This window comes from Anneissia japonica, unplaced genomic scaffold (genome assembly GCF_011630105.1).
Source record: "Anneissia japonica isolate Jap-2015-1 unplaced genomic scaffold, ASM1163010v1 scaffold5088_len281106_cov177, whole genome shotgun sequence".
In the NCBI taxonomy this organism is placed as follows: domain Eukaryota; kingdom Metazoa; phylum Echinodermata; class Crinoidea; order Comatulida; family Comatulidae; genus Anneissia; species Anneissia japonica.
In genome coordinates, this window is record NW_022714400.1 from 155,678 (window position 1) to 183,581 (window position 27,904).

Sequence of the window (27,904 nt, forward strand, 5' to 3'; positions counted from 1 at the left end):
ATATACAACAAGATTATCTATACTGAAAATATCTTCAATAGATATTATCCCCATATCCAGGTAAATATTGTACCAGCTCAATTGAGTCCTCAATCCAATGTTGTAAGGCCAGGCACTCGCTGTGTTTGTTTGTGTTTGTGTTTGTTGGTGGCAGTCTGAACGGGTCGTCGTTACGAGTGCACGGCTTAACAATATGACATCGCCCAACTTACTGAGCAGAATGTGTGGAAAAAAAGAAAAATCTAGGACAGACGAGGGGTCCGTTCCATTAGTAGAGACTGAAGGAGCCTTGGGCTCTTTGTTACGTCACTGCCTCCATATTATGGAATGTTCTAATACAGTACTGTTGGACATTTCAGGGGTCCAAAGTCTCCCAGAAGTCACGGAAGCAAATAACCCAGCTGCAAATTTAGAATGTAAACAAGCCGAAAATTAAATGCGACTAAAAACTTGACCTGTTGATTGAACCTTTATTAAAATTTCATGGTTTGTAAACTCTGTTAAAATTACAGAAAAAAATTGCTGCTGAATGTAACATCACAGACAAAATATAGGCCTATATATATATATAAAAAAAAATCAATGCTATAAACAGATCATTGGAAATGTTTAGGTTTTGAAGTGATGTCCATTGTGCAATTAGGATACAATATCATTAACTTCATCCTGTTCAATAGTTGAAACAGAACTAAAAATTAAACCATAAAAATGTAGTTCATTCAAATTTAAAAAGTTAATATCCATGATTTTAAGCTCCGTTCACGCAAAACAGAAAGAGTCTTATACAGTTAAACTTGCCTAAATATAATAATTTCATATTTTACATGTCAAATTGTTGTGTTTTCCATTATTTAACGATCTGTAATTCAATTTAATCCAAGTCTAACAATTTTGCCAATGCCATTTTGGATTTGACTTCGGCAAGTCAAACTGGTATGTCCATATTATTGACAAATAAAATTGTTTTGTAAAACTTAATACTGTAGTACAGTATAAACAGAGCTTTAAAAAAGCATTATACATTCTAGTAAATATATGGCCTGTAGAATAATTGTCTTTAATGTCCTAAAATAAAAAAGCTTAAGAAAGCCAATCCAAGCATAAAACTGTACATTTAAAGCTTGTTCCAGTAAAATATGTCTTACTTTAAAATTCTAGGCAAGGATTTAACATTTCATGTTCATTTCAACTTCAATGACAAATCAGAAGAAATCTACAGCAGTGCTGCGACGCTTCTTAAATGCGAGTTTGGCCTTTGGTGCCGATGTTGGCGTCTTCTTGAGGACCGAGTGGGCAGGTTTCTTGGTGCTATCAAATGGAATACCTGGGCTGCACAAAATTTGTTTACGATAATCAGATTGTTCTGGAAAAGGAAAATAGAATGTTTCTTTTTATTCATCATTTTTATTGATATCTACATTATACAAATAAATGTAAAGACATTGTTTACAGAATCACTATAAGTAACTTCTTCCTCTTTCTGGGAGGTTCCACATTTTCCTAGTTATCAATGTGGTATTGTGGTATGTGGTACTATCAACATTTTAAAATAAAGGTCAGCCAGTCAAGATATATTTTTGTTGACCACAGGTCCTAGTTGAATTCTAGGGTTCCAAACATCGCTCACCCCATGAATTTTGGTAAATAAATTGGTAACACATAAAGGTTGAGGTGTATCAAATTTAATAATAATTATTTTGTGAGTGCCTTCAAAATTTTTCCACATTTACGTTACTCCTAAGCAAGCAAAAGTGAAACATCTTGCCCGAGGACACATTTTGTCTTGATCGATTCTGAAAAACCTGTACTGTATTGGATTAGGACAAAAACATCGAATCAGAATTAGGAATTGGTTTAAGACTGGTGTAACAAAAGCCACGACCAATAACTTAATGCTGCACTATACCACACACACATACATGAATAATATAACTGAAGTTAATGATGTGCCCTAGTGGACAAAAAAAAACTGAAACCCTAATCATATTCAAACATCAAACAATCCTTACTGTAATTGGTGTTCTTTGAAAGAGTAATCTTGACATGTTTCTTCGTCGCTGCTGGAGCTGAACCAGGCGCCATCAACTTAGATTTCTGTTGAAAAAATTAATTTAGTTTTGTTATTAAAAAGTGATAAAAAATATATTTAAAGTTAAAATATTACATGCTTTTAGCAAGATTAAAATTTTATGGCTTGTTTAGCATTTTGGTATTAGGTTTCTTGGTCACTATCATATATTCTTTAGATTTTTTTAAATATTTTGTTTCATTTAACCAAAGAAATGTAGTCTCATGTCTGGAGATTTGAATATTAGGCTGTTCTCTAGATTCACTTGTTGAACCCAATGATGCATTTATTATATAATTGTATTAGTGTAAGTTGTAGGTGAATATAAATTTAAATGAAAACCATTCCTAACCTTTACTTTTTTGCGTATTTCTGTTTGGGGTTCCCTACGCTTCTTTAGAACAACAGCAGGGGGTGTAGACACAGTCTGGAATGCTGCAAATGGCTCTTCCATCTGCTGCACTAGTGCTGTTTCAGATTTCCGTTTGGTTGTTTTCTTTGCTTTTTTCTTCTGCGTTTTTATATTCTCTAAGCTGTTAGCTTCTGAATTATTAGATTCCACTTGTGTTTCCATTACAGTTCTCTTTAAGTTTACTTCCTGTTCTTCCCCGAGATTCCCAACTTCTGTCTGTTGCTCTATGCCCGACTCAGATTTTCGCTTACTCGTTTTTGTTTTTTTCTTCTGCATCTTTAAATTCTGTAAGCTGTTATCATCTAAATGATTGAATTCTGAGTCTCCTTTTTCCATTACAGTTGTCTCTCCATTTGTTTCCTGTTCTTCCCCACATTTTTTGTTTTTCTTCACTTTTTTCTTATTGTCCGTATCTGTATCAATAATTACAATTTCAACGTTGTTGGTATCATGAGTGGTTACTTTTAACTTCTCACTCTTTTTCAATTTTTTCGATTTCTTACTCATTGTTGATGCATCTACTAAGCTTACAATTTCTTTTGAGCTGCAGTCTTGTATTTCATCTTCCATTTTACTTCCTTTCTTCTTTTTCTTTTTTGTTTTCCTATGGATATCTCCATTCACTGTTCTCTCATATGCATCTTGATTGGTTACTGCAACTCCTTCCTTTTCTTTTTTGGTTGGTTTTTCACTGTTTATTTTAGCATCATTCTTTTCTTCCTCTCTCTCCATTTCTCTCCTTATTTTAGCTTCCTGCATTTTTTTCTTCTGTTTTTTCTTGTGCTTTAATTTGACATCATCCACAATTTCATCATCGGAGGACAGCTGAGTTAATTCCTCTAGGTCTGGTATGGGATAAATTCCTTTGGCAAGATCTTGAAACCTAAAACAACAATAAAAAAAAAACAAAAAAAAAAACACTTTAGTTTGATGGACCTTTCTGCTAAGCCCCGCCCCTTGGATATTGTTGCTAAGGTTACACAAATGACGGTGTAAAAGCATATTCATGGCCCTGTTCTGATTGGTCAATATGAAGTTTGATTGACACTCCGGAAAGCAGGGGTCAGGAGCCTCCCAGAAATCGGGCCTCCCGCACGCAAGCAAGAATCTCTCGGAAATAACCCATACCCGCAAAAATTCATATTTGCATGTTTTCATTCCTTTTTAATCAATTTGCTCACGGAAGACAGTGCCGATGGGTATCACAATGTGCAGCAAAATCAAATTAAATATTATGAAAGCTCATTAAACAGATCAGTGGCGGATTCAAGAGGGAAGCTTACGCCCCCACCCCCCCACTAAATTTTTCAAAATTATAAAGTAAGATCATAGGAAATAAATTCATTCTGGATTCAGTAAAACATTTGTGAATTTTCTTTCCTTTAGTTATAAAAAATTGACACTGGATTAACTAAAGGAAAGAAAATTCACAAAATATAAAAAAAGAAATGGAGAAAAAATAAAATCATATTTAAAAGTCTGAGAGTGCCATTTCCAATCATCTTGAGGTGCCATAATCATAAATGTTCTTACCAATGGTTGGGGCTGAGGTGGTATAGACCCTACATCTGCGAAAGCTTTTCTCTGCCCTCCCAAATCCATCCCCCCACCCCACCCCTCCAACTATTTCAAATTCTTGGATCCGCCACTGAAGATATCCCGGAATTGCTTTTTGCCAAAGTGGGACCCCTGGGAAAGTTCCATTGTGAAACTTAGGAAGCCTTTTTAGTCTTGTGAAGCAATCTTTGTCTCATAGGATTTAAACCCAGGACCTTGTAATTTGAAGGCCTGTATCTGAACCACCAAGCTATAACTCCACTCACTGTAGAATTGTGTTAGTGGTTAAGGGTGGGAGGAATCTGGGTGGGGTAGGTTGTGGTTGGGTGTTCCAATACATGCTTGCAATACAATGTTTTCCCTGGTAATATACTATACTGAAACCAGCCATATAATGCTTACTTTTGGGCCATGCCGTACATTTTCTTCCTATTCAAACCAGGTGTATCCTTCTGACTTCCTAACATAAACAGCCTGTCTGCTACGGCACTGTAATCAAACTGAAGAAAACAAGAAACAACTTTTCATCATTAGTTCTCACTAAGTAATTAAAATACATAGTTTTAATTTTTAAATACAGCACCATGTGCATCACATATGGGGTTTGCCAGCATCAGAGACCAAAAAAAAAAATGACTTTTTAATATTCAAATTCTCCACATTAAATCCTTTAAAATCTTATGAGTAAAAGTATTACAGCTTCTCTGTACTAACACATTTTTATGCTTATTAATCAGTTTAACAAGCATCATATGGCAGATACCAGTGCTATGTAAATGATCTTTTATTATTTTTATTAACATAATTAACTAACTAATTTCACTATGTAAATTGCTTGACCTACTTGACCTTTCATTTATTTTCAATTATTTTAAAACATTTGCCTACAGTGCAACATTTTTCATAAAGAAGAAAAAGATTTTATTTTTAATCTATAATCATGTATTATTGACAAATAATTAGATTACACACAAATCAGGTTAACAATTGAGATTATATATTCTACAACTTACAGCCAGTCTAGGGTCTTCCTCCTCGCTTTCATCTTCTTCGTCATCATCTTCCTCATTGTTTTCTTTCTTCTTTTTCTTTGCCATCTTTTTCTCTGCTTCTAAAACTTCCTCCATTCCCACAGTTGACTGTACCATGATGTCCTCAAAAATTTCACGCAGAATTGTCTTCATCAGCGATTTACTACATTCACAAAAAATTAACACCAATACTTTAAATATTAAACAAGGTAAAGAAGTGAGTGATTTAGAAATCTTAGCTAGGCCTAAGGACTTTTCACAGCCACAGTGCAATGTCTCCCTGGAAGAAAATTTACTGCTCCTTTTCAAAGAGTGTACTGCATTCTTTAACAACATACTCTGGATCTGTTATTTATTTTGAAAGATCATGATTAGCGTTAAGCTATTCAAATTTTTCAATTTTTTTTTCAATGTGTTCAATGCATTTTAGGTGAGAATTTTTTATTCCTTGTTTCACAAACTTATTTTTTTTTAAGATTATCAGAGGGCAGAAAAAGAAAATCAAAATAAAGTTTTGTTGTCTTATTTAGCAAATAGTTTGCCAAAAACATCCAGACAGAGGAGAAAATAAAAATAAAATTTGATTGGTAAATGTAAACAGTGTAGTAATGGGATGGTTAAATGCTTTAAAGTTATATATTTAGCAAGAAATATACATATATCTTTTCTTTGGAGATTTGAAGGCAGCGGAGGGCCTAATAAAAATAAAGAAAAATTTGTATATTTTTTTTGTAAATTTCCATTTTTTGTGGTGGTTGGTACGATAATTGGCCAAAAATGAACTTTTACTTTTATTCAAAATCATCATTATTTTTAAGCGGAGGGTTTGCTAAACAAGGTATAAAAAAAGTCTTGCCTTACAAAATAAATTTCTGGGCTTTTCTGATCATAAATATTTAAAAGCCGTAGAAAACTATTGTGGAAGAGCGAGTAAACGTGTTGACCTCTTTCTTGGCGCGTAGTAATTGCACCGTGAAGTATTGCATCCAGGTACTTAATTAAGCTGTCTGAATGTTACGTAATACTGTATGCGCGTAATGATATTGTTTGTCTGGGTATTTATAGTGGTCTTCACGTGGTTACTGGCTGTTGAACACTTCCATTGTTACTGTACGGTTTGTGGGCTGAGCAACATAAGCTTATTGAATAAGTTTACAGGTATGTTAATGAATCATTGTCATATTGATCATTGTATTTTGCTAATAGTAACTCTATATCGACCTTGTGATATCTGATTGATAATGTGAATGATTTGTAATATGGATTCGAGTATGGTAGCCTAATGTATTAGGTAGTATTTCTAGAGGTTGTCAGAAAGGTATTAATGGTGTGATGGCATAGGTATGCATGCCATAGAGGTACAGCTGCATGAAAGCTGTATGAGTATATTTTTGGTCTTATTTATCTTTACATTATTAATATAATTCCTTCCTAGATTACTATAATGGATGTGTAGCGATGGTTGTGTTCCTCCAAAGCTAGTTTTTTTGTTTAAATCCAGGTATACACGCACTTGTTTATCTAAGTATTGATGTAGTGATGGTTGGGTAATATTGTAATGATTAGAGATGTAATCGTATCATGTAGTAATGATGTACATGAGTATATTGATGTGAAAATATGATACAATAATGATGTATAGATATTAACTGTAATCTTGATGTTTACAGGGGTTTTTCTTATATGGACTCAATGTACACATTGACATTGATTTGAATCTAACATTTGACGATTAAAAGAACCTGGTAACCTGCATGGAAGTCGCTGTCTTCTTCCTTGTTTGTGAGCTTAAAACTACCACACCATGATAGACAAAAATCATGAAATTTAGAAATTGTAAAATGAATGTGTTTACAGTACTTCTTGCACTGTGCATTGTACATACAATTCAGCTGTAAAAGTGATTGAAAAAAACTCTCTTACACAATAAAAAGCTTTGACACATAAATAACATAATATTGTGCACCATTGGTAGTAAGTATAGATTATAATTTTAAAATACATTTTAGTATACTTACTTTTTGCTCTGAGCTACAAAAATGCAGAATGGATCTATGAATATCAGAGTTTCTTGAGGCGACAGCTGTTGGAAAACAATAAAGTGATTCAAATCTTGTCAAATCAGAGAATAAGATAAGCAAAATAATAGTTAACCTTTAACCTACAAGCCCACTCTACCTGGTGAAGATTGACCTTTTTTTTTTTCAGTCAGATATTTTCTATGTTAAAGTAATAAACTTGAAATAAATAAGGTAAAGTAAAGGTCGAAATTAAAGCTCTGGGCTGGAGTGCCCATCCCTCTTTTCTTGTGCATGGCTATGGGGGAAGGGGGGGGGGTTGCCAATCCTCCTCCACAGCAGTCTGTTTTACCTTCACAGCATATGATGGTGCCCATCTATACTCCTGGGTAGAGATACATATATATAAAGTGTCTTGCCTAAGGACACAAGCAACTTGTACAATGAGGCTTTCTAACCCCCGACCTCAAGGTAGAGAGTCCAAGCCACAACCGTTGGACCAACCGTTTCTACATTTAAATAAGTAAATATTAATAAAACTTGCTGTTGTATATTGCTAAGTACGCAATTAATTACATCCTGTGTTGTGTGGGATAATATAAAATTAAAACACCTCTAATGTACCTACCTGGGTAGCTCCAACACGTGTGAGTTCGTCAAGATAAATATCTGTTATATGATGCAGGAGGCCTGTAGCTTTAGTTGGTTTAGCTGCATTCAATGGACCCTGCTTCAGGATCTCCAGAAATGCTCCGACACTCTCACCATTCCACTGGTTCTCCTTAAGGAACTCCAGTTGCTCACAGAACATGCGTCTTATGAACTGCAAGACATCAATGGTCAGAAACAGGTTGCAGAGAACAGAAATCAAATTAAACAAAATTAGTGTTACATTCAATTAAACAAAAGTAAATTCCACAAATGCCTTTATGTTTTAAATATATAAAATAAATATCATTTTTATATACAGTAAGGAATTAATTACTTTAAAACTGATGGGATGTGATTCAACTAACCATATAGTACTTGTCCATTCTAAGACGATCTATGCCATGCCACTCTCTTTCCATGGTCTGCAGGAATGACTTAAAGTACATCAATGCTACAGAAATCAAGGATTAAGGGAGCTGATGTAATTATTAACATTGTTTTTATGTACTATGTAGGTTTCTCATGCATTTGAAAATTAAAGTAGTATACAAAAAAGTCCTTTGGTAACTTATTGGACTTACAAAGTATAACTGAATGCTGTTGGAGACCAGTAGATATTTACTGAACAGCTCAGTATATAAAAAAAAACTAAACCAAATGATAATAATAATAATAATGCATTATGCTGAGACATTTTTCCCCATTGAAAAAAAAGTAAATGATGTTGATGCTGATACAGCAAGTTCACTTGAATGCTAAAATAAAAGAATTTTCATTGTTTTGGTTTTTACAATAAAAACATACTTGTAGTTGACAAGCTTAAATCTTAAAATACATTCTGTGAAAGAATAAATTTGTTTACCAGATTCTGTAGTGTGCAGTTTATGTACCAGTTTAGCAATGTTATCTGCTAGCTCTTCCTGGACTAGTGGCTTGTCACACATCCACATGCAATAATATAAACCCTTCCACAACTTCAACAAGTCTTCTTCTGTAAAAACATCTACAGATCAAAGGTATACATACGTTCATCTTTAAAATAATCCTCAACACTAACAACAGGAATGACTTACAAGTACTGAAACATTCTCCCCTTTTTGTCTGAGCTGGTCTGAGGTACAGTAATTTCAGGTCTCATAAAAATTAGAACTATGAACCTCGTTTCCCATGTGACTGACCCATCACAAGGGCCTAGTAGGGCCGCAGGCCTAACCTAAGGCTACTGCACTGGCCTAGTTTAGGGCTTGATACAAATGTCACAGGGAACAGAGGCAGGGGTTAGCGAGGGCTAGGAGCCGAGGGGGTCCTGCAATCAATGCAATAGGCCTATGCTAGGCCTATCTTTATTATTATATTATTATTATTATTATTATTATTATTATTATTATTTAATAATAATAATAATAATAATAATTAATAATAATAATAATTTATTATTATTATTAATATTATTATTATTATTATTATTATTACTACTACTAAGAATCTATCGAAAACGGAGTGATGTTCTAAAGAGTGTACGAACATGTTCAGTGCAACCATCAAACTGAACAATAATAACTCAGAAAGAGGTCAAAGCTATCTAGGCCTAACGGCATCTTCTATATACGGTTCACCGGCAAACGAAGTCCACACGCGGCACGGCAACAGCATTAGAATGACGGGTCTATCGTCATGCTAGGGCTTACGTGATATGATGGATACTTACGATTTCCACTCTTCGATCGAACCGACATCCATAACCGAAGCTTCTTAATAGTTTTGTCTCTTATAGTTTTTTCATTACTGGCTAATCTTTGGGCAAAATGCACTTCTACGGTCACTTTTGGCCCAGACATCTTCAACATCCAGGTTCTCTATCCTCCTAGTTCCATCCACGTGTTGTTGACAATTTGAAACGTGTGATACCGCCATCATTAGTTGAGAAGAAAACGCTGTTTTATACCATACTCTCATCATACAGCAGGTACTATGTTCTGTCTCAAAACGTTCAAATTTACATTAATGAAAACAATTAGATTCACACATAATATAGGAGTAATTTTTTAATTTTTTTTTTATAATTTAAGATGACAGCAGAGGTATCTAAAGCGGTTATGTGAACCTAAAATTTGCCACAAATCGAATATCGCCTTGGTCCGAGTCCCCTATCCCCTTTTCCGGGACCACTTTTAACATATTTTGAGCGACAGGCACAATTCGGGCCACCCGAGCATATGTTTCCCCCTAAAATGTTTCCTTCCCCTCCCCCCCCCCCCCCCCCGCCACTGTAGGTAAGTTTTGTTTATTCTTTTATCATGTTTAACATCAATAATTTTATGTCCTACTCCTATTTGGAAAATTAATATGAAAAATTCTTATTATTCTGAATATACACTTTCAATACATAGTACTGGTTTCCAAAGTCACTCAGTTCTTAACTACAAAATTTTAAAAGCAGATATATACATATGGTAACCAAAAAAGATGGATAACTTAACTACAAATTAAAATAGATTTAAAAGGAACATTGAAAGAAACTTAAGGAAAATAAAACATTTAAATAATAAATATGGATATGCAAGGTAAGAGAAAATCAGGTTAAAATTAAGATGGTATTATTGAGGATTTGAAATAGAATGCTTAAAATTTGAAAGTGTCATAGATTTAAACTTGGTTTTAGTATGATCCGGGAGTTTATTCCATAATTTAGTAGATCGGTATACAAAAGTTTTTTTGGGGCTTGCATAATAAGTTCGTCAGTTATCTCATCAATGAGGGCAGTATTACAGGTGTAAATTAGCCGAATACCGTAAATTTTCATGTTGTATTACGGTACGATTCCATTTTTTTTTTTATATACCGTATATTTTCGAAAAAACGCCCCGGCTTTGAATCCCCATGAATATACGCCCCTACGCCCCGCTGGGCCTCATTTGGAATAAACGCCTCCCTCGAATAAACGCCGAGAGGCGTTAATGTTTTTTTCTTTTTTTTTCTCGAATAATTACTGTAAACCAATCATGAAGCACTAGGGGTGGCGCAGAAATTTGTCGACAGGGGTAGTACGTGTCCCGGACGGAGGGGTCCGAACCAAGGCGACGACGAAGCCTCGGTCAACGGCCCGGAATTTGAAAAAATAAATATTCATGGGGAAGACTTTTTATGGAATTAATTTGGTCCTGAATGTGCTTTTAGACCACAATATTAGGGATTGGCAATCAAAATAGCGTTTGGATAGGAAAATACTATCTTTTTCAAATTTTTGGTCCGACGACCTAGTCGTCGTTGGAAGACAGGGGGTCCAGGCCTGTCCGCACGGGTGGGAAAATGTGCACCTCTGCCCCGGGAAAATTCCCCTCCCCTCCACCCGCTGGCGCCACCACTCGAACAATCCGGGCCACTTCTCAACAATTTCTATTAAAGTTCCACTACAATTTTCTGACTTAATTTGGACCAATAAGCCTTTATGATCACACAATAATACATTTTGACGGTAGTAGATTTTGTAGTTCTACATTTATAGTGAAATTTAAGGCCTGAACGGCGAAGGGGCGTTTATTAATGATATGATGATCTTTATGAGAACCAAGTTATTTTAATCTTTGTTTCAACTCATTCATAACATTTTGCTTGATACTTGATTATTGATGTCGCTTATACGTGTATCTTATATTAAGTATACATTAATATTATTTCAATAGAACTGTTAGCATTCTGAATTCTTCAAATCGAAATCGAAGCATTTAACTTGCTTTGCTTGAAGCTTGAAGTTTGAAATTGAAATTGTTTGTTTCGTTGGTTGTAATCAACGTCTGGATGTGTTAGCCTATATTGTAATTGATTGGTTCAATGATCTCTAAGCTTGATGTTAGGTATGCAAAATTAACTTTCGGGCTGATTCGGATCCAAAAACGACCCTTCTAGAGCCATCTCAAACAGCTTGTTTACTAGTAATTTCACGTCGAAGTAGCTTTATAGACATATAGAGGTAAGTGAGTTCAATGCTTGTTTAATATAATTCATTTATGCAGTAAATATTAGTAGTGTGGAGCATAGGCCCAATGCCTGATTAATTCTCGTAAATGTTCGGAGCGGAGATAAAGCCTCTCAGCGAGGGTGCGTTTGCGGTCAAAATTTTAATATGCAAAAATGGCGGATGGACTGGCCCAGAGCATGGAAGAAAGAACAGGTAGATTTGCTTTTACATATTCATAATTTGTATTTTAGCATAATTCATTAGGGTTTTAAAAACTGGCGAGTGATGCTTCATTGACCGGTTGTAATTGTTTTCAATCAGGTTTTAACTATTGTTTGTACCTAAATATTGTGACTTTTGAAGAGAGTATTTGCTCTCTTGGGATCGGCTGTAAGAAGAAACCAGAAAAATAACCCTGTTCTGTAGGTTTTCGTTTCGCAGAGGAAAACTGAAATGAAAACATGACAAAAACAAAGCGAAAGATTTACTGCAGCCGGTTTGCGTTCAATATAAACATAGACCTGCATCGATTAGGCCTATCTATGTTGCAAGTTTATGAAACTAGATTTTGTTGAATTATTGAGCCTTGAATTTTTTCTTGAATTAAAATTTTGTGAAATTTGTAGTACATTCCAAAAGTGTTTACGTGATACAGGTGTGCTAAGCCTAGTCTAGGTAGGGTAGGATTTAGAAAGGATAGGCCTAGGCCTAGCCTAGGCAAAATAAATTGAGGATCCAGTATCTGGGCGGACAGAGTTGGATAGGGCTTAAATACAATTGTGCAGCAGGAAATCTATCCATTTTAGAAAAAAAAAAACAAAGAAAAACTTTAATTAAATAATTCACTTTAGAAACTGTATCTACCATTCTCTGTATGTAGTGAATAGGTAGGCCTAGGGGCCTATCTATGGTGAGAAATTTAGCACTCACCCAATGTGTTGTTTTGCAGCTTGTGTGTAACATGTGTTTAAATTGGTTTTGAAATTGATTTCATTCTAAAATGTTTTATTTAATTTAATTTTAAGGGACTAGTAAAAAGTCCCAAACAAGGGCTAGTTTCAAAGTTGATTTGGGTCTAAATCATTAATCATTTATCATTCTTTCAATCCTTTTCTATAATTATGTAAGCCTACAGCTGTACGGCTATATACAGTAGATTCTCATGATTTGATTCTACTTGATATAGTAATCATTTTATAAATTCATAATTGAAGTTATTCTATTTCTTATAACATTTTCAGAAAAAAACCTACTAAGCCTACAGGCTTCGGTACACTTCTACCAACACAGAGTACACTTACTACAGTCTAAATGCAGTGTCATAATTATTTTAAAATTTTAGAATTTAATATTAAATAATTATATATTATATATAATATTTAAAAATTTAATTACTGTACAACCTAATTTAAAGTATAATATCTGACCATGAAAAAAAACCAAAAAAACTTATTCCTCTTTCATGTATTCATACTTTTTATGCGCAATGCCTACCAGCAGTACTTTAGTATTAAAAAGTCAATTGTACTTTCATTGGGCACCCTTGTCAACACTATTATCAACCACAGCTATACATATTTCACTTAGGCTTGAGGAGGTGCTATAATTATACAGTAGCTTGCTTAGATTACCTATGTAGTACATTGCACATTGTAGGTCTATGTAAACAGTGTAGTTTACTGTTTACCTTTTAATAAACAATTTAAATTTATATTTCTAACATGTTATTAAAAAGACAGAAAATAGTTGCAGTATATTGGCCATTGAATAACTGTTTAGCGATCGCTCTTTTTTGTGTTAATTAAAAATATACATGGTCTTCATTAAAACTAGGCTAATAATTAACTTATACTGTCATGTTGTTTTAGCGAAGCATTGCCAATTGCTTTAGAGCAAGTTTGTTAATGTATGCATGGCCTTTGGTCAGAAAAGTTACAGAGATACCATCTTCACACTTGCAAATTCAGTGCATGCTCAGTAAGTCGGTAAGAGACACCACCATACAGTAGTATCGGTATGTACTGTAACAATACATTTTATTTATTATTCTTACAATGGCAGTACAGTACAAGTTACTGATAATCAGGTACAGACCCAGTGTCTGTTGGGTGAGGTGGGGTCAGGCACAAAGAGTTCAATTATGGGCCTCTGACCAAGGAGAAGGACATATTCCCTTTCTGACAGTGGTGTATACTGTACCTTTTAAAAAGCTCAGGTATTTAGCCATTTTGATCTCTTGTCCTACTTAGAAGATTTCTCAATTGGTTAAGAGTTTTTTTGCTGCCAAGAGGTTTTCACCCCTTCTGGACCTGCTGAGCTTGTACTGTAAAGGTTTCATCTTTTGTTGGTTGTCGCTGATCTCCGACTTTCTGGATACTGTATTGAAGTACTGTACATCCATACTGCTATTCTGTATGATTTAGATCCTATTCCTCTCCTGGGTCTTGAAATTGAAGGCTCCTAAAATGATTTTAATCTTTGACATTTATCTGAATTGTATGTGTAATTTACAGTACAACAGATAATGTGGTTTAGGCTAGACTACAGTAGGAAAGTATTACATAATATTTCTGTGGTTAGACAGAAGGAAATACTCCAATCAAGTGAATGCTCTGTGAAATATCGTGGGAGGGTAACGGTTTGTTACCGCAATGTGCATTTACGCATTAATGTATTAGTGTTGTTTATTTTTTTTACCATAAAACTATAATTATACAGAAATGTAATAAGATAACAAAGTCACCTTGGTCAATCATTCAACACAGTATAGCATTGCAAGAATTTCAGATTAAACTTTCACTGTTAGGCGAGATTTTTTATACCTTGTTTCGCAAACTTATTTCATTGAAATCATCAGAGGAAGGTGGAAAAAAATAGAAATTAAATTTGGTTTTCTTATTTAGCAAATACTGTAGTTAGCCAAAAACATCCAGATGGAGGAGAAAATGAAAATAAAATTTTATTGGTGAATGTAAAGAGTGTACAGTAGTAATGTGATGGTTAAATGCTTATTGGGAATAAATATTACAATATTATTTTTTGAGATTTTAAGGCAGTAGTGAGTGTAATAAAAATACAAAAAAAAAAAAAAATTTTCCTGAAATTTCCATCTTTTCATGACGGTGTGTTCGCTAGACAAGGTATAAAAACATCTCACCTTTTTAAAGGATCTGTCCTCAATCTTGCATGTCAAACAGCAATTTCACTCTAATACAGTAGTCCTATTGTACTTAGAAATAATTTTACATGCATGCAACATATACAGGTAGCAAGCCAGTCTATAATATGTAATGCAAATTCAGTAGACTATGAATGACAATATGGACTATCTGATGGTAAAATATTGAATATTAAAGGGTTGTAAAAGAATGAAAAATTCAATTTAAGGATTGAATTTTACATTTAAATGTATTTAATTTAGTTCAAATTTCAATATCAAAGATAACGGTTATGCTCTTTTTATACTATGAAAATCTCATTTCCCATGCAGTAGGAATTTGCATTTTGTAATTGGTGGTAAAACTACAGCAGGGACCTATAGTGTTTTTCATGTATTGTTTAGCCCGAACTACTATCAAATAAAATAAAAAATTGACATTAATAAATTTAATTGAAAGCTATGACAACTGAAATTTATACATACAAAGTGTCAGTTAAATTATTAAATATTTTTTTTTAAAGTTTAATGAGATCAACACGGATACTGTAGGCCTATCTGTAATGCAAGATAATCTTGAAATTTGCTGTTTGCTGCCGACTTCAATTTGTAACTTGAAAATGCATAGTAACATACACCCTGCATATTCATCACACGTTCATTGTGTTGGCTTCGCCTTGCCGTATCAGATGCATTCTATTCAAAGCAACGTCCCTTGTCAGGCCTCTTGTATCTCATTATAATATGCATGCCTTTCAGGCATTCAAAACAGCCTTCTTTATTTATACTGTGCATACTGAATGCAGTGAGCCAGGCTGCCTGGCTCGATTCACTTTTGTTATTTTGAAGGCGTGCAATATTTGAGACCTGTAATCATTTTGATTCAGTATGAAAACACTGGCAGCTGCAACAAGAGCTAAATCTTTTTTATTATTTTATATTCATATTTCTGGTAATAGAAGTACTGTAAAATGCATTCTTATAAATTATTTCTTGAATATTTGCACATCTTTTAAACCATTGGTTTTTTTCTTCTCAGACCAAAATATATATATTTTTTTCTTTTTGTAAAAATGCCACTGGTGTCTTTTTTTTTTTTTTTGGTGATTTTTTACAGTGTAGGTGAAGTCTATTTTCATTAATTTTTATATTCATTATTATGGTACTTTATATAGATGTTAAAGTAAACCTTTAAGACTATATATTATAACAGAAAAAAAAAAAATCATATTTGATAATTTACTCCATCAGTATTTTAGCTACAATTTTTAATGTTTTTCCTGATTCTGATTTCCTCACCCACCACATTTTATTCAAACTAGGTCTGTAATTATTGTTAGAAACTATTTAAACTCATTTTCCACTAAATATGAACGAAAATAAAAAGCAAACAATATCCGCACTTCAGATTTAGACAATCAAAAATCACCAAATAAAATCTCCCTTAATGAAAATGATAGAAGAAGAGGGTAAAGTCAAACATGGATGATTTGCCAGCATCAAAAGATAGTAAAAAAAAAAACACATTAGGCCCTATAAAAAATATTATTAGTTTATCACCCTATCTGGGCAGGAAAAGTGATGAGGGAGGGAGGCTTTTTTTTTTTTTTTTTTTTTTGAGGGAGGGGGGTTTTTTTTTTTTTTTTTTTTTTTTGCTAAAGCCAAATATAAACCCTTGGTTTGTTTGTTGGTGCATTGATATTCAAAGTAAAACATGATTTAGATAATGCAAACAATATCTACTAACTAATTAATAAAATAAATGAAAAAAATAAATAAATAAAATTTTTTAAAAAAATTTAAAAATTTGAAAATTTTTTTTTTCTTTTTTTAGTACCATAAAAGGCATGAGCGTGAGGGTGATAAACTAATAATTTTTTTTATTGGGACTAAATCCTTTCTGAGCCACAGGGCCTCGTCCACAGTTTCTGCAGCATGCAGCAGATGAGAGTGTGATACTCCCCCTGGGTGGGGTGATACTCCCCCTGGGTGGGATGCTGGTCCACCACAAGTTACTCCCAGTAATTTCTTGGTACCCATTGGTGATAAACTAATAATTTTTTTTTATTGGGCCTTACATCTCATCCAATTTTTAGCCAATTTGGCCAACTTTTTTTGCTTTGACTTGGCAAAGGCTCCAAAAAAAAATCCTACAGGATATTAATTTCACACCACATACAATAGACTACACTGTTGAGTGTTGAGTATAGTTTAATATCCACATTAGCAAATATAGTCTTGCTATAGCCAATGATGTACTGTACAGTGCTCAAATTATTCAATCTTTCACATTACAGTATTTGCAGGCACAAAAATTACAGGTCTTGAAAAATTAAACAACACAAACTTATAAAATGTATTCGTGCATGAATTTACCATATGCATTAGAGCTGTTGTTTATTCAGGCAGGCGAAACTTTTTGTAAAAGGATTCAGTGAGTAATGTTGTGTTTAGCTGAAGCAGTGCGTGCTGGCCAGCGAGGCCTTTTGTGCGGAGAGATAATGAAGCTCTGTTTGAATAAATTGTTCAACTTGTCTCTTTGTTCCTGCTCTTTACCACAGTTGTTGGTGCTGTAGGAATGTGTATATATAAGGTTTAATGGTGGTATAACAACACTGCTACCATTCTGGCTTCGATGAAAAGTGTCATACTTGGTACCTGTATAGCAGATTTATATTCAGTTCTTGCATGAATTATTACATGAAAGATTAGCCCTAGGATAATAATTATATTAAATCTTTTAAGTTTTGACAGTCAGGTCAGTTAGGTCAGGCTTATGCATGAATATTCATCAATGAAGATATTGATTTTTTTTTTCAGGAATTTCTGGGTGGTGTATTAATATGTAGAATTGATGGTATTTTTTTGTTGCCTTTAGAAAATTAGATTGCCAATTTGGTTTTTTTTTTTTCTTTTAAGAGCGAATGCTTATAATAATTTTTATTCAAGTACAGTTCTTATACGTGTACATTGTTATATCAGATTATTGTTGAACATACTGTATTGAATCTTTTTCCACTTTCACCTTCAGATAGAAACAGGTCACTAAAACACTGCAATCTACTTGGTAGAAAATGCTTAAGAAAGAAAAATAAATACTGTATATGCAGAAAACAAAATTTACAGACATGGTGAAGAATATTTTCGGGGAAATATTTAGCATCACAATATGCTACTTGCATTGAGTGATCTACTGTATTTTGCAAATGCAAACATGCATAATTCATGTGACTTTATGCATAATGTATGAATCCAGTACTTCACAAGGCATATCAAGTGTTTAGCAAAGAGAAATCTACGTATTCCATCTCCATGCATGTTCACCATGTTTGTATTTTACATCCTTTTGTTTAATATTTCATTTTAATAATATTTCGTTGCTAAAAATTAAATAAAATATACAGAGACCAACAAGAAACAACAACAACCATACAGAGAAACAAGAAAAAATATACACCAACATGACAGGATTGCCAAAAAAGTAAAATTATTTACTGTCAGGTGCCTCTTCAAAAAGGTGTGTAAAAAATGAAAATTAAAAATTAAAAACATACAAAAATGTAAGAATTTGTATTACATTATTGTACATAGCAGCGCTTTCTTTAGTATAATACAGTAGTTAAGTAAATTTCCGAGCAGACGTCCTTACCTCAGTAAGGACTTTATCCCAAATTCATGGAAAATCATTAAACACACAGAAAATTTAAATGATTTAATCCATGTTGATTTTCTACTCTACTTATAAAAATCAAATACTGTATTGACGTAATCATTGGCATTGGATACAAGGATATGTTCTGAAAAAGTTATGTTAATTTACTTAAGATTAAAATTATGAACATTTCAGGTTTTATTTTGTTTTTAAAGCTTTATAAAGTTGGAATATATTAATTTCAATCCAGTTTACACGTATCATGTTTGATTAAGAATTGTGCGTATGCTATGAACTGATAATCTTACTTTTTGGTTGCTAGAGAATGTATTAGAGTGCTGTACTTCAGAGGCTAGATGTTTGGTTCTTCTTAATCTCTGTCCAGACTATCAAATTTTCTTTGATAAAAAAAATGTTTAATGCCCATATATAGTCATGATGTGCCTATATATGGTCATGATATGCTGTTTCATGACCTTATTTAGGGATGTCACCTGCTTTGCAAAATAAAATATTTTAGTCTGGGCAGGGCTTCAATATTTATATATATATATAATATGATATTTATGTACTTGGAATATCACCATTCACAATCCATCCATCGAAAAAAATATAACACAGGGTTTACTCAAATTGAGAGGTTTAAACTATCAAAAATAAAAAAAGAACCTCATATTCTGAACATCAGAATATAAAATGAATTCATAATGAAACCATACACATTACATGACATTAATTATTCACAAGAATTGAAACTTGTATTCAAATTTCAAGGACATGTTCAAATCCATCCATCTATGATAAATAATCATCATTTAAGCTTTTCTTTCAAAGTATGCAATAGATAAAGTGTTTTAATATACTGGTACATGATCCCCTTCCCATATTCTGATTACAGTGATACTCAAATTCATTTTATCTCTTAGACATTGATCTTGAAGTAGTTTATATAAAGTACATTTTTAGTGTACACGTTCTCTTGAGAACAGACAGAATTTGCATTAATTTGCATCACCGCACGCCATGTAATTAAAGCCTATTGATTTTAGCGATGACGATACTCTGGCTCTATAGGGTCTTTGACATAACAAACGCCAAATTATTTTTTTTAAATGTAGTGAACCATCTCCTTTTTTACTTTCAGAGGGAACATTCCTCCATAAAATCCTACAGAAATCCAAATGTCCTCATACAGTTATTAAAGTGAGGCATGCTACCCATGTGTGTATACATTAGGGTCCGAATTAATGTTTATGTTTGGGTATGTTATGTTATTTACTGGTAGGTATCTAGTTAAAAAAGAATGTGTGCTTATTCTCGAAAATAATAAAAACCCAAGCAAGAAACATGTTTTTATTTGTATTTGGCCAAAGCATTGATATCAGATAAGGCAATTTCTTTCAATCCATGGCCAGGCTACAGTGAGACACTGCATGAATATGCACAAGTAATTTATATGTAAATTTGCCTGCATCGGCCGATGGTAATATTCAGTTATTCAGTAGGCATGACTGTAGCTTGTAATTAACTCATGCAAAATGGATGAGTGTTGTACTGAAAATGCAGGTTTGAATATGCAATAAACAGCTTTATGCAAATAACAATTTTTTCATTGCACACTAAAAAGTATCAGCAATCTACATCATCACTCCAGTGATCTACTCGCATCAATACATTCATTAGAATTTTTGTCTTGAACTTGAACGGAAAAAACTATTTAAAAACTTTGTAGGAGAAAAATTGTGATTATATGCTATGCGACAAGGTACGTAAAAACTTTAAATTTAAATTTTTAATTTTCTTTTCTTTTTTGAAAATTAAAACTTTGTGATTTTCTACCAATAGAAATTAACTTCTTTTGTTTTTTTGACAGAGCTGAGCTAATGTTTTATGTATTTTATGTTTATCAATTTTGAGTAAATGCAAGTATTATAGTGGTCCTGTATACAGTATTAAAAATGTATTCTATACTTAATTTTGTACTCGAGTTGCTACTGTAATTTTGTCAAGTGTTAATAAAATTAAAGTTAAACAATACAAAATAAAATCTTCCAGAGAACCTATAGTAACTTAGTGTAGATAGAGAATGCATGTAAACACGTACACGTACACGTACACATGGAGATATAGAAGATAATGTAGATACAAACTTATGTATTAAATTTTATTCAACCCTGTTTTTTTGTATTTCAACTTGTTAAATAAATTGCATTGTACTGCACAGTATATAAGTAATTTATAATTAGCATTTTACATGGAATTTTAATAAATATAATCATATAGAAAAATAATTTTATATTATATAGTTCTTGCTAATTTTGAATTTTTACTCATTTACAATTTTTAGTTTGTGTATTGTTTTATTTTGTTTTGTAAATTCTACAGTATGCACCGTTTTGTTTATTCTGAGTATTGCTGTCGTTCTTTCTGTGTTTCCTTGTGTTGTGTGTTTTTTTGCCTCGGTTATTGTTAAACTTCAATTTTGTATTCAAAATTGCAATAAAGAATTAATATGATTATTTGTTTACCGGAAGTGATATCTATACATTCTAAACGTTAAGAATACTATACAAACGAAAATTAGTGAGAAGGAGGGTCTAGGTGTCAAGATACCACAACACTCTTCTGTATACAAAGTGTCTAGTATTCTCATTTTGTCAGCTGTTAGTACTCTACTATGTTTAATTTATTACATATTACTGACGTATTTCGAAACAATCTAACAAGTATAGATTTCCACTATACGATGACCTGATGATGAAATCTCATGACTTGGTTCAATTACCAATTGTTGAATTAAGTATGCTTTGCTTTGGTAGAGTCGTACAGTAATAAATTATGACTACAATTTAAGTTTCATAAAATGGATATATATTTAATTTCAACCGTGGGATATGACCAGTGATATGATCTCCTGATATCATATTCCAAAATATGTTTTTTTTTTGTCCAAGAATCAGTTGACCTCTAAGATGATATGATACTAGATACAGTATTCAACTCTGTTTTACAGTCACACTTGGAGAATATAGATTATTACAGAGCCTTGACTTGATGCCATCATGTTAAGAGTAGTGTGCAATTTGTATACACACTGCTATAATATTATGTTAATTATATCAAATTATTATAAAATCATAAGATTATGAAGGTAATTTTCGTGATCAATACTTCTTGCCAGGTTTTTATATTTTGGACCCTAGCACGGCTAGACCGAGGCTTGGTGCATAGTATCTGAAGTTGGCTGTGTTCAAGTAAAAAGTTTGCAGAATGCTAGTACACTAAGCGTAGAGTATGTATGTAGGCAGCCTGCAGTATAGCCAAATCATTGTTGTCTGGAGCCAAAAAGAAAAAAAAAATTTGAATTTTCCTCTTAAATATGCTTCTGGCAATTGCATACTTTCTCAAGTTGCTCACCTGAATTTTTTTTTTTAATGGCTGAAAAATTTACCTTACATACTGTAGGTTTACTAAACTAGATACTACTGTATATACACTTACTACAATACATAATTTTACACTAGATATAATTTAAATCAAGAATATATTTAGAAGGAAAAAATCCGTCATTCTTTGTAAAGCATTATTTTCCTTTAAATATATTCCAAACGTACTCATTATTCAAGAAATTTGCTTTTGTAATTTCAAGAATTTTAATGTTTAATGAGTTATTTAAAAGTTCATTTATCAATTGTAGGGAGTATTTAATTTACAGGCTTATATGCAACCATTGTTTAAGGTTTGACCTTTGAAGGAACATAAAATATGGGGGTGGGGTATATGAGATTACTGTACTGTAATTGTCCAGTGATGAAGAAACTACGATTATTCAGATTTCTTGACTTGTTTACAATAGCCCCCTGTACAGTACTGTAGGAACTTTATAATATTGATCTTTCAGAAGTACAGTTAGAAATTTACAGTACAATACCTACTGTGCTAATAGTAGTAAAAATAATGTAAACAGAACCAAACAAGAGGGAAATTATAGGATGCTTTTATTTGAGGAAAACATGCGACATGCTTTAAATATGGTCATGATGACATCACATCATGACCATATATAGGTACCTCATGACTATATATGGGCATACAACTGGTTTTTGATAATTTGATACTGTAGTGTGGACAGATCTTTAATGCTTACCATTGACTTACATTATGGCTATGTTCTCACACGGCAGCTAATGGTTAGCAGGATCCGGATACTGCTAACCGTTAGCTGCCGTGCGTCCATGGGAGAAAATCCCAATCCAGATATCAACAATATGATGATCGAATCACTGGCCAATAAGAAACTGGAAATTGTAAACGCGTATGTGTGATTGTTTGATGATAGAAACGCCCTCAACTTGCTAACCGATAGCGCTTGCTAACCACCGTTAGCGTATCCGGATACCGCTAACGGTTAGCGCTAACCGATCGGGCATTCTCACGGAGGTGATAACGGTTAGCGCTAATGGTTAGCTCCCGATCCTGATACTAGGGCTCTCCGTGAGAACCAGGCTATCGTCGTGATTATAAATTTTTATTCTTTTAAACTGTAACATGTCCATGACTGTGTCATCGTTTGGCTCTAAAATGGTGTATAATGCATTTAGTTTTTTTATTTGAAGAATGTTTTTCCTGTTTGAGTGATTTCAGAAAGTGTTAATGCAATATACTGTAGAACCCCTATTAAGGAGACACCTTTGGGACTAAAAAAGCGTCCCTGAATAGCGGTTGGCCATAGTATTAAAACATACTCTCTCTCATTTTGTGGCAGGAAAAGTGTCCCCTTAATACTGTAGGGGTGTCCCAAAGCAGGGATTCTACTGTACTCTTTATATTAATGAAAACTTTATTTATTGTTTAATTATAACTGGAGTTGTGCTGGCTTTCCTTTTCATTTCTTGGCTTAGTTTTAAAGTTCTTTTAACACTTTGTCACTTTTTTCCTTTTCTTTCAGGCAACTTATTTTTTTGTAATAAGTTTTATTGTTTGTTTTTTTTCCCAAGCCCATTTATCATTTTTTTAAATGCAATTGAGCACTATTATAAAGATTTAATTAAAAAATTCATTAACAAGTTAATGTTAATAATAATTATTATTTATTAATGAAAATACATTTTTACTTTCAGATATGAGTACAGATGCTACTCAAGCTGATGGGCCTATTCCACTGAAGTTGGATCTAGCTGGTATGTTTACTGAATCTAAATACATTATGCCCTTGACTTTAGCCCTAGAGCAGCCCATCATAATCTTCTTGGCACCCTTTTGGTTCCTCTCAGGCTTTTGCACTTTAATATTGGTTCCATTTTTAAAATTAATTAATTGAATGAATAAATAAATTAATAATAAATGAATGATAATAAAATAATGGATATACTCAGGGCGGGGAAAAAGTGCATGTTCGCACGACTGGTGGTCGGAGGTCATGAATGTCCCGGAAGCATTTTGGGGGTGGGGGGAGATTGACAGGGTTTAATATTGTGTACAGATAACATTTGGTGCTGGAGGCAATTTATCAAAACAATTTTCATGGTCGGAGGCACAAACATTTTTTTTTCTAGGCCTGTTATAATACTAGATAGATCTTATTCTTTAATTTTATCTTTTGAAATAGGAAAGCCAGCTGTAAATGATGTCCATAGCCAACAGGTAACAGTAAGTAGATGAGATATTTATGATAAACATTGATTAAATAATTTAAGAAAGTATACACTTTGGTAAAACTAATCACTGTCCAAACACTTCTATCCATTGTTGTTCTCAAACAATGAAACAAAAAATATTATCCGACTGCTAAAAACAACCATTGAAACATAACTTGTCTTAGATCGTATCATGTGACTTACCTGCATTTTAGAACATGGGGAAATGAGCACACTGCTTGTGTCCTTGGGCAAGACACTTTATTTGTGTACACTTTCTCTCCATCCAATGTTATAAATACAGTGCACCCTCTAATTTGAGACCATTTTTGGAACTTGAAAGTTATAGGTGGTTTCGTGGTTTGGTCTCCATTTAGAGGTAAAAATTGTTGGTACTCTGAAAAAAGTGGTCTTGAATTAGAGGGGTCTTGGAATAGTGGAGAATAAACTGACGTAGGATTAATATTAACTACCTGTGCCTTGAATAGGTTTCTATGTCACAGGTAGTTTATGAATGTTTAATATAAATTAATAAAGAAAATGCTAAGATAATTTTGTTGATGGTTGTTGTTTCAGACACAAGCCCACCAACAACAAGTACTGATGCAGGGTATCACTGTACTGCCCCAGACGGCAGCCACTATAGTAACCAACGGAAGCCAGGTGACTGGTTCGCTCCAGATGGAAGTCAAAGATGAGACACAACCTGCACAAAGCTCAACTGTATGTTTTGTATTGTTTTGTTTTATTTTATCAAACTCTGAACCTAATGCTTAATAGGGCTTCTATAAATAAGTTAGATTTTAAAAAGAAATTCCAATTAATTTTTGGTCATTTTTTTAGTAATAATAACTTTCAAGGCTATTGGAGACATGATCAAATGCAAGAAATTGAACCAATATCAGTTGTACCTGGCGTAATCACCGATGCATGTAATCATTTGTTTTTGCTCATACTCATTTAATAGAAAATAAATTTACCACTAGGCCCCAGGATTGGGTGGCATCTACATTACTGGCTCTTAATTCAAATTAAAACTAATTTTGTATTCAATGTTTAAATATTCAAAACCAACCAGGTATAAAAATATTTTACTGGAAAGCATAATGATATGATGGAGTTTAAAATTTATTAATAAACGGGTATTTTTTTTTTTGTATTATGAAAAGCTAATTGATATTTTTCACAGGTTGAAACAATTGCAGTGACACAGGCTCAGGTACAAGGGCAGACCCAGCCTCAGGCACTCCCAATACAGACACAGACCGTGGTACAGGCACAGCCAATGCTCCAATCCCAGCTTCATGCCCAGCCCATATTACAAGCCATCCAGCAGGCCACCGGCACTCCGCTAGCCCTCACCCAGGCCGCTCTTACACAACAGCAACTGCAGTTATTACAGCAACAGGCCAATGCTGCCGCTCAAGTACAAGTTGTCCGGGTAAGTGCTCAAATGTTATATGGACTCAATTTACTCCAGGTACCATGAATTAAATAGGCTGTGCGCTAGCTTCCTGTTTTCTGTTTTGTATCCCTTTTGTGTTACCTATCTGAGCCTGAATTTATTCTGCTCTTGTTGTCTAAATCTTATTATATTTCCTGGTTAGAAGACTAATGCAAGACAAAAAAAAGCTTTGGATTTTCGGAACGATTTTAAAACAAAATGAACAAGAACAAAAAGCCAGAGGGAAAAAATATCAGAAAATATATTTTGAAATTAGTAATGGGAATAGACTATTATGTATGAGTTGTTTTAATAATTTAATGTAAGGGCGGGGTTATTTTTAAATAGATAAGGATTGGTTATATTAGTGATGAGAATTAGAAGAGAAAGGGGCATTGGCTGTGTCTTAATACAGGATGGAAAGAATTCTGTGATGCATTATCATTTATAAGCCTTAATTAGTGAGTTTCTTACAGGAATTTAACCCAGAATCCTGGATCGAAGGCAAGCACCACCTACAGAAAATATCTAACACAAAATAATTAACTTTTAATACTAACATATTATGAAACCCAATCAAGTTAAAATAGATGTACAATGTATGTTTAAAGTTAGCAACATAATTAAAATTATTGTAGCAATAATCAGACTCGTTACTGAAATTTTCCATACTGTTTCACCATTCATTAACATGTGTATTAATACAATGGGGTGTTTTTACACAAATATATTGTTCATATAACAGACTATCAGTTAACATTTTAAGAACATCTATTATAAACTATCTGATCATTATTCAATGAGTAATTGAATAGTTTATTGTATTTTTTAAGGTTCTTTCCTTGTTTGACTACACACTGTATCTGTACTTTGATTTTATAAATGATAAACTAACAACATGCACATTAAAAGTAAATTTTAATCACGATTTTAATCATTCTATATTGTTTCATATTATAATACATTCTTTTTTTTAACACTATTTTTAATATCCACTTAGTCCACTCTTCCTTCATTTTCCACTACCATTCATTATCTGTGTTTCACTTTTCATTCTTACAATCCATGTGATCTATTCCCTAGGCTCCGGCAGCCCAGCAGTTGCAGCTTCTGCAACAGCAAGCTGTGGCCGCAGCGGCCACACAGACACAGGTGCAGGTGGTCAGGGTGAGCTCCATTTCATCAATTCCTTTCTTCCTCGTTTCTCTTGTTGCCTGTATTTTCCAAGCTCTTCTGTGTTGGTTTGACATTCTCACGAGTTGATGGAATAATTACAGTAATCCATCTGTGGCCTGTTAAAAACATAAACATCCTGTCATTGGCTGTGATATAGTGTACATCCATTGGCGGAGCCAGGATTTGCCATACATTTGAAGGGCTAACAGTGCCTAACATGGGGTTGGGTATTTCTCTGTGGAGACCGGTGGGATATATGAGAGAAGCACTGGGAGACCCAGTAGAGGGGAATAGGCCCGGACACCTAAAAAAAACCTGGGCAAGTTTGTGCCATTTTAAGCTGTCCTGAGATGTGCTGGCTGGTACAATTCCCCCAAAAATGTTTTAATGAAATTGTTTTCCTTTCATTTTGATGAGTCATCGCTTACACTGTCCGAAGTCCTGCATAAGTCACTGTGCATAACAGATCTAGGCCGTCAACTCGAGAAAATGTCATTGTAACATACCAATGCCTATTCCCCTACTAATTCAATTCTAGTTTTTATGAGATACTATATTACTAGTGCATTGAGTTTGTTGTGAGTTTTACTTACTGCAAACAGAAAACAAAGTCACGGTATGTTTGTATATCTTAACATTGTATTTATGAATGCAGTCAATAATATATTTTATACAATGACCTGATGAATCAGATGTGGTAAGTATACTGATGATAGGTCAATCAATCTGTTTACTGTATTGCTTCTCAAATATTTGTGCAGTGCAGTGTAATGGTGAATTGAGAAGGCATTTGTGTGTTCATGTGAAGCTTGTTTATAATGAGTTCTGTTGTCAATTTTGAATAAAGCTCAGAGCAAAACTGTATATTTGCATGGCAGATGACAGTGATTACTCGCATGGTGTGGCATTTGCAAACAGTCGAGAGGTGAAGGGAGTTGAAGTTTTTATCAGAAAAATATTTCTATAAAATAAATTCTGAAAGTATGTTCCTACGCTACTCCCCATCCATCAATGACAGTGGCAGAATCCAGGAATTCAAAATAGAGGGGGCACAGGCAAGGACTTTTACAGGAAGGGGGTCTAGACCACCTCAGCCCCACCATGGTTGGAACTGAGGTAAAAAAAAGTTATGATTTTGCCAGAT

General features: G+C 33.5%; 2 protein-coding genes across 13 annotated transcripts in view; one reads left to right on the forward strand and one right to left on the reverse strand.

Annotated features, from left to right (window-relative positions):
• Window positions 1–449: 449 nt before the first annotated feature.
• On the reverse strand, window positions 450–9,640 carry LOC117109016 (ribosomal RNA processing protein 1 homolog A-like). Its single transcript, XM_033251239.1, has 10 exons — window positions 9,446–9,640; window positions 8,600–8,740; window positions 8,103–8,188; window positions 7,715–7,909; window positions 7,087–7,151; window positions 5,051–5,231; window positions 4,440–4,537; window positions 2,421–3,363; window positions 2,010–2,094; window positions 450–1,363 (listed from the first exon to the last, which is right to left on the reverse strand). The coding sequence occupies exons 1-10, from the start codon at window positions 9,582–9,584 to the stop codon at window positions 1,203–1,205; spliced, it is 2,094 nt and encodes a 697-aa protein (XP_033107130.1). The 5' UTR covers window positions 9,585–9,640; the 3' UTR covers window positions 450–1,202.
• A 1,924-nt stretch (window positions 9,641–11,564) lies between these two features.
• Window positions 11,565–27,904, forward strand: part of LOC117109007 (POU domain, class 2, transcription factor 3-like) — a 33,520-nt gene continuing 17,180 nt past the window's right edge. For 3 of the 12 annotated variants that reach the window (XM_033251218.1, XM_033251219.1, XM_033251230.1), the window contains exons 1-5: window positions 11,853–11,908; window positions 23,625–23,684; window positions 24,113–24,153; window positions 24,717–24,863; window positions 25,330–25,581. In XM_033251218.1, coding sequence (XP_033107109.1) covers window positions 11,869–11,908; window positions 23,625–23,684; window positions 24,113–24,153; window positions 24,717–24,863; window positions 25,330–25,581 — 540 coding nt within the window. In that variant the 5' untranslated portion in view covers window positions 11,853–11,868. Of the gene's footprint in view, window positions 11,708–11,851; window positions 11,909–11,978; window positions 12,118–20,237; window positions 20,270–23,624; window positions 23,685–24,112; window positions 24,154–24,716; window positions 24,864–25,329; window positions 25,582–26,667; window positions 26,752–27,904 lie in introns of those variants that run through there. The other 9 variants (XM_033251221.1, XM_033251223.1, XM_033251227.1 and 6 more) reach the window with 9 other exon arrangements.